Raw genomic sequence first — 7,729 nt, 5'->3', positions numbered from 1 at the left:
TTTCATAGAAATCCCTAAAAATGTTGTTTATTCTTCCAGGATCATATATTGTGTTCCCCGATAAATCTTTAGCAGCACATATAGTTATTTTTTCTTTATTTATTTTTAGCTGGTTAGCTAGAAATCGACCTGATTTGTTACTGTGTTCAAAATTCTGCAAGCGAAGTCTTTGTATAAGGAATTGTGTTTTTTTATTAATAGTTTCATTTAATTCTAGTTTTGTTTTGCATATTTTGTTCAATGTTTCCTGATCTTGGTGGGACGCGTAGGCTTCTTCTAGTGATTTGATGTTTTTTTCTAATTCCTGAATATTTTTGTTTTCTTCTTTCTTTTTGTGTGATGAGAAAGAAATTATTTTACCTCTCATCACAGCTTTCCCTGCTTCCCATAGAACAGAAGCAGATATTCCGGGAGTGTCATTAAAGTCTAAATATGAAGTCCATTCCTTTTTAAAGTATTTAATAAAGTCTTCATCTTTAAGTAGTGATATATTAAATCTCCAGTTTTTACTTGGCGTAGTATTATTCTTGTGCATTAGTGTTAAAGATACAGGAGCATGATCGCTGACAGCTATAGGATGAATCTCAGTGTCTGAAATGTCACACAGCAGTGAGCTGCTGACCAAAAAATAATCCAGACGAGAGTAAGAGTGATGAACATGCGAGAAAAAAGTATATTCCTTACTGGTGGGGTGAAGAGAGCGCCATGCATCGCAAAGACCAAAGTCGTTCATATACTGTTTGATTATATTTGTGGACTGCCAATTACGCTGAGTTCCTGTTGTGTTGAGCCTATCCATTTCTTCATTTAGTCCAAGGTTGAGGTCACCGCCAAGAATGAGTGTGCAATCAAGGTGTTCAGAGAGTGCACTAAAAAAACCGTGGAAGAATGAGGGTTCATCAACATTTGGACCATATATACTAACAATACATAGTTTTTTGTTCAATATTGATAGTTTAATAATTAGAAATCTACCCTCTGGATCTATAACTGTATCGAGTACTGTAAAATTAACATTTTTATGTATTAAAATTGCTACTCCCCGTTGTCTAGAATTATAACCGGCTGCAAACACGTTAGGAAACTCAGGTGTTTTAAGTTCATTTAAACCTGTGACAGGTTTGTGAGTTTCTTGTAATAAAACAACATCTGCCTGTAGTTTTTTTTTAAGCTGGTTAAATATTTTTAACCTCTTTCCTCTGGAGCCAGCTCCATTTACATTCCATGTGACAAACCTCAGCATGCCCTTAATTGTGCGCGTATGTCTAATGATGTATGCTGGGTGTTTCGTTTAGACAGGTGGAGAGAATATGGAAACATCCCTTGTTTGTAAATAGAAAGAGAAAAAGAAGTGTGGTGAGAGGCTCCATAAGTCTGACTATGTGTGTGAATATTCACTAATATGAACAAGCGTGGCTTGCTTATGTGTCCTGCAAGTCTGTGCGTGCTGTTAGGCTGTTGTGAATGTGCTGCCGTTGAGCTGATGTGTTTGCGTGATCGTGTTGTGAAAATATGGAGAAATAGAGGGTGTTGTTTGTAGGTGAGTGGGGAAGTAGGTGACCACAGCAGTGAAAGACAAGAGAAAGAAAGAAACCACATGAACTGTGAGCGACAACAAAAAAAAAAAGAAACGAAACGGAAACATTCCAATTAAAGCAATGACGGAGGGTGACGGTGTTATATCTGCTATGACATCATATTGATATTACTAGCTTAAACTCATGTTAAAGGAGAGAGTGTGAATGAGTAAGAAAAGAGTGTAGCGGGTTCTTATCTGGAGTGCAGTTAATATAACCACGGTGTGGTGCCGAGGTCGCGGTAAAGCTGTCCGTCCACGTAGAGCCGGTCCACGGCGATGACAGCACGGGAGCCTTTCTGGATGAAGCTACGTCGAACTGGGAACAGGACCTTGCGTCGTTCCAGGATCTCTTTGGGGAACTGGTCGTTCACGCTGAAGTCCGTTCCTTTCAGCTCTCTGCCGCGACTCTTCACCTGTTCCTTCTGTTTGAATTGACTGAATTTGGCCACAATAGGCCGTGGTCTCCCGGTCCGCGACCGCGCGCCCCCCAAGCGATGTACTCTATCGAAGTCGATGTTCTTTACGGTGTCCTCCGGCAGCTTCAGGTGGATTTTAATGAAGTTTTTCACCGTTGCCTCTGCGTCCTCTCCGGCAGTTTCTGGAATACCAGAAAACACAAGATTATCTCTCATGCTACGGGCTTGTAGATCGATAACGGACTCTTTTATTTTTTTATTTTCAATGTTTAGCTGGGTCACGTTATCGGTGAGAGATTTAACCGACTCCCGTAGCGTGGCATTTTCAGCGGCAAGCGTTTCCACCTGCTGTTGGCTGAATTCCAGGGATTCTCTCAGAGATTTAAATTCCCGGTGTAAAATCTCCACCAGGGACAGCCTCGCATCGAAACTGGACAATCGCTTGTACCGGGGGAGTCTGCCTGGCGACTTCTCTTCGATGACGGCGTCTCGATTTTGGCCGGGGAAGATGCACTCTGGGCCTTATGCATTACTAAATCTTGAAAACAGCGGTCGATGTAATCTTGGAGAGCGTCTAAACTCTCCCCGTTGTCCTCCAGGGTGTTAGAGATGATAAAACAGATGTTGTTAGTTATATGACAATTGATTAGTATATTTGGTAATACTGAAGCTTGGAAAACCTTTGTTAAACTCTATGCTACCATTTGCTTTTTCTCCGCCAAAATCTCCGGCGTCTGACGTCACCTACAACATCACTTCCGTCACTTACCGTTCCCTCAAAGGTCACTCTTGAAAGGATGAAAGGATGCCAGTGTTCTAATTTTAGACAGAGAAGACAGATGGTTTGAAGGAGGAGTGATAGAAGCATCTATGTTCACTGTGAACGGCCATCTTTGAACAGAGGCGGGGCTTATGACACCAACTGTCTGCCACCTACAATGCAGTCTGAGATCCTTCCCAGACGCCTCAACACCCACTCACAATCAGGTGACCTCAGCAGGTCACATGATAGGGTGAGGCAAGTCACACCTGTGATGGTAATGACCCACGCCATGTTTCACATGTTGGTTATGTGATGAGTCACATGACCAGTAGTCTGTCAATAACCCTCAGCACCACCTCCAAGGTGACAGCCCCTCTAGGAGTCACACACCTGAGACTCTCCAGGTATCACATGAGAGCAGAAACATCTTCCAAGAACCAACAAAGATCCTTCTTTAAGGTTTTACTACGCTGTCACCATCTTGAAGTCCAGGCTGGTGGAGCTTCTCTGGTTTTCCCAGCTGGAAATCTGACTTCCCATTTAAGCTGGAATGAAGCATGTGTGCTGCTGGTTCAATGACTGCTCATAGGCTCTGATACACAAACACAGGATCTACCACTAATCACATCACACTCATAAAAGCATGACTACAATTTCATAGTTTTTATTATGTTTTTTTGTTGTTGTTTTTTACTGATTAAACAATAAAAGTAAAACAAAAAAAATCACAAAGCAGATTCCCACTGATATCAACTCTGCCATTGTTACTACTTAAATGTTTATCATAGTAGATTGTGATGGTTTCAACATAGACAATAAAAAAGATGTGAAAATGTCACATTTTCCTTCTTTTCTCATCAGTACATGAGCTTTTACATCATAAATCACATTTATAAAAGGTTATGTCAGATCTCAAATTAATGAAAGGTGATGATACTACTCTTAATTTATTGAGGTTAAAAGTTATGACTTAAGTTTAATGAAAAAAATTGATGATATTACTCTTAATTTATTGAGGCTCTTCCATAACTCAGATTATGTTATTAATCTGTTGCAGATCTTATTACTGCCTCTTGAATCAGATTTTAACAGGATGTGTTCAGTTTAACTCTCTCACCACTTTAAAGGCTGAAGCTTTAAATCATAATATAATAATGTTTTATTTTTATAAAACATATTTTAAATAGAAACGCTTTTATAATTTCACCATAACAAAGTTCACTTCCTGCATGAAGGTGATCACAGCTCCATGAACTATTCCCACAAACATCACTGAGCCTCAGACTTTCTTTAACAGGCCTGTCAGACCACAATGATCCAGCTGTTTGTGTTCATGTGCCGCATTTATACGTTTTATTTCAAATCTACTTCACATTTTATTATCTGATATCTGCGACACACGGAGACTTCCTGTTAAACAGAAAGTAAACTTTGTGCGTGGGCGTGTTTGGAGCTGCAGGTGTGTCCAGGTGTGGGTTCGTTGGGTCAGCAGAGGATTTAACGGGACTTTGTGTCGGTTTTGTAATATTCTGTCTCAAACTTATGAATAACGTGTTCATAATCTGCTTCGTGAGCCACCATTATCTTTATTGCCGCTCGTCCATTTCAACATAAAACACACCCACTTTCGTGACAGCAAACACTCCCCGTTGCCACTACGGTGGACCACAAGGGACAGTAAGCACGGAGTGCAAACATTATCAGCAATACAACATCTCCCTTTTTTTTTAGATGCCCACCAGTGACACAGCTGGTATACATTTCAAAATAGAACATCCCGAACCTGAGGATAAGGAACAGTTTTTCAACATTGCCATGGGTAAAATTACTGCGGCCTAAACTAACAACAACAATGCGATGTGGGATATGCACTCATTAGTACATGGACATTTGACATGTTTCCTTTTTGTTTTTTGTTAGGGCAGCGATCCGCCTACACCCTTTACATCACAGGTCAAGAATAACCCTCGGTTTGACCACTCGTCCTGATCTGGTGGTCAGTGCAGGGCTAGTGTCCATGGTTGGTGTTGTAGTGTCTCTAGATAGTGACAGGGGCTCTGCTTGTTGTTGAGCCGCACTATCTGGCTGGGTTACCAGATCGGATGTTGGTGCTGAAGGTGCCGGTGACGCCTTGGCGCCTCTCAGGTGCCGTCGGTTACGCCGTATAGTCTGTCCCTCGCCAGTGCGGATCACGAAAGAGCGGGCAGTCTCTGCAGGTCGGATGATGACAGCCGGTTTCCAGGCTCCGGACTCGTGCTGAAAGCGAATGTGGTCCCCCTGCTGCAGCCTCGGTAGTGGTGTGGCGCTGCGATTGTAGTAACGCCTCTGATGCTCTTGTCTTTCCATCCGTGTTTTTTGCACAACCGTCGGGCTTATGATGCGAGGTACCAGGTGGCATCCGGTAACAGGAAGCACTGAGCGTAGACGTCGACTCATGAGGAGCTGCGCGGGTGACCTGAAGCTGTCGACTGGCGTGTTCCTTTGCTCCAATAGGGACAGGTAGGGATCTACTCCCTGAGCATGAGCTTTATCCAGAACTGATTTGGCCGTCTTGACTGTTCTTTCGGCAAGGCCGTTGCTTTGTGGGTACAAAGGACTTGAGGTCGTGTGGACAAAGTCCCATGTGACTGCAAAATCCTTGAACTCTCGAGAGCTGTATTGTGGGCCGTTATCTGAGATAAGCGTCTCTGGTATACCATGTCTGGCGAATATGGCCTTGAGCTTTTTGATGACGGACCCTGCAGTGGTAGAGAATAGCCTTTCGACCTCAAAGTAGCGGCTGTAGTAGTCCACAACTACCAAGTAGTCCCGTCCACGCCATGTGAAGAGATCTGAGGCCACTGCCTGCCATGGCCTCTCAGGGATCTGGTGTGGGATGAGAGGTTCTTTGGAATTCGCCGCGCGCCTCTCCTGACATATGGAACAGTTTTCCACCGTGGCAGCTATGTCCTTGCCCATGCCTGGCCAGAAGAGGGCGTCCCTTGCTCTCTGCTTACTCCTCTCAATCCCCATGTGCCCAGTGTGGATTCTCTCCAGCATGTTGTTTCTTAGGGCTGTTGGCACTATAATTTTGTCACCTTTGAAGATGATGCCATGGGAGTGTGAAATTTCATCTCTGAAAGTCCAGAAGTCCAAAAGGGTTTTGGGGCATTTTTTTCTGTCCTCAGGCCAGCCATCCTGCACAGTTTGCTTCAGCAGGGTGAGCTGCGGGTCGCATCCTGTTGCAGCCTGTATCTCTGAGAGTTTTTTGTCACTTACTGGGAGGCTGTTTATCACCGAGTGGATCTGGTCCTCCATGCCTTCACTCAGCGTGCTGTCTTGGTCGGGCAATGGTTTCCTGGACAGTGTGTCGGCCACAGGTATGTCTTTTCCGGGCCGGTGCACGATCTCTATGTCGTATCTCTGCAGCTGTAACAGCATGCGCTGCAGACGAGCAGGGGCTACAGAGATTGGTTTCTTCAGTATGTGCTCCAACGGCTTGTGGTCCGACTCTACGATGACTCTCCTGCCGTATATGTACGTGTGGAAACGCTTGCATCCAAACAGCACTGCAAAGAGCTCTTTTTCGATCTGTGCATAGTTGACTTCTGTTAGGGTCAGTGTCTTTGAAGCATATGCTATTGGATGTCCGTCCTGCATTAACACAGCTCCCAAACCATACTTTGATGCATCTACCTGTAGCCGTAGCTCCTTGGTCGTGTCGTAGTATGCCAGTATGGGGCCTGGTTCTCTGGTTATGAGATCTTTCATTTGCTGGAAGGCTCTGTCGTGGGTCTGATCCCAGATGAACTCTGAGTCTTGTTTGAGCAGCTGACGCAGCGGTGCGTTCACCTCTGATAGTCGTGGTGCGAATCTGGACAGGTAGTTCGCCATTCCAAGGATTGTCTCAAGCTCATTCTTATTCTCAGGAGGTGGCATGTCCTTTATGGCCTGCAATTTCTTTGGGTCTGGCTGGATGCCCTCCCGGGTGAGTTTGTGTCCAAAGTAGCTCACTTCTGTGGCGCCTATGACACATTTCTCTGGATTGAGACGTACTCCTCGCTCCCGTGTGCGCTCAAGCATGGCACGGAGGTTCTCGTCGTGTTCCTCCTTTGTCCTGCCAAACACGAGGATGTCATCCACGATGGCTGCCACTCCATTGAGCCCTTCATACGTCTCATCGATTTTCCTTTGGAAAATGTCCTGTGCTGATATTATCCCAAAAGGAAGGCGCAGAAAACGGTACCTGCCAAAGGTCGTGTTGAAGGTGGTGAGGAGCGATGACTTGGTGGTTAGTTGGATGGCCCAATAGCCTGAGCGAGCATCCATGACACTGAAGTACTGTGCTCCTGCCAGCTTTGGTGTGATGTCATCCAATGTTGGAAGCGGGTAATGAGGTCTTTTGATGGCTTTGTTTAATTCGCGAGGATCGAGGCATACTCTGAGCTTCCCAGTACGCTTCTCTGCGACCACCAGTCCGTTTACCCATTCTGTGGGTTCTTTTACTTTGATGATTATGCCGTTTTTCTCCATGTCATCCAACTCCCGTTTCAGTCGTTCCCGCAGTGTGAAAGGGATCCTCCGGGGGGGGGGGGGCACACAACGGGCATGGCGTCTGGGTCAATGTGTAAGTCGCATTCTCCTGGGAATTTCCCTATGCCCTCGAACACATCGGCAAACTCCTCCATGACATTTGTGATCTGTACTGACATGACCAGCTTGACTAGGTTTAGATCCAGGCATGCTCTCAACCCTAGGATGGGGGGTGCTGCAGTGTCTACTATGTCAAATGTCAGCATCTTGTGAATGCCTTTCCACCTGCACTTCAACTGGCATGTGCCCTTGATGTTGAGTTTTTCTCCTCCATAGCCAGATAGTGTGCGTGTGGGCGGTGCCAAGCTAACCTGCTTAAAACACTTCTTAAACAATCGGGCAGGGATGACGTTAGCAGTGGCTCCTGTGTCAAGCTTAAAAGTCACGGTGTGATGCAGT

General features: G+C 45.0%; 1 protein-coding gene across 1 annotated transcript; it reads right to left on the bottom strand.

Annotated features, from left to right (window-relative positions):
* Positions 1–1,242: 1,242 nt before the first annotated feature.
* LOC308404100 (uncharacterized protein) lies at positions 1,243–2,751 on the bottom strand. The gene is made up of 2 exons (XM_080893962.1): positions 2,444–2,751; positions 1,243–2,177 (listed from the first exon to the last, which is right to left on the bottom strand). The coding sequence occupies exons 1-2, from the start codon at positions 2,523–2,525 to the stop codon at positions 1,786–1,788; spliced, it is 474 nt and encodes a 157-aa protein (XP_080750088.1). The 5' UTR covers positions 2,526–2,751; the 3' UTR covers positions 1,243–1,785.
* Between the last annotated feature and the right edge of the window lie 4,978 nt (positions 2,752–7,729).

This window comes from Rhamphochromis sp. 'chilingali' (genome assembly GCF_963969265.1).
Source record: "Rhamphochromis sp. 'chilingali' genome assembly, chromosome: 1".
In the NCBI taxonomy this organism is placed as follows: domain Eukaryota; kingdom Metazoa; phylum Chordata; class Actinopteri; order Cichliformes; family Cichlidae; genus Rhamphochromis; species Rhamphochromis sp. 'chilingali'.
This window is presented reverse-complemented; position numbering and strand designations above follow the sequence as displayed.

Coding starts and splice junctions, on each gene's coding strand:
- LOC308404100 (XM_080893962.1), bottom strand. CDS start 2,525: ATGCATAAGGCCCAGAGTGCATCTTCCCCGGCCAAAATCGAGACGCCG. Junction 2,178..2,443: donor TCGCCAGGCAGACTCCCCCG/GTACAAGCGATT, acceptor CTGGTATTCCAG/AAACTGCCGGAGAGGACGCA.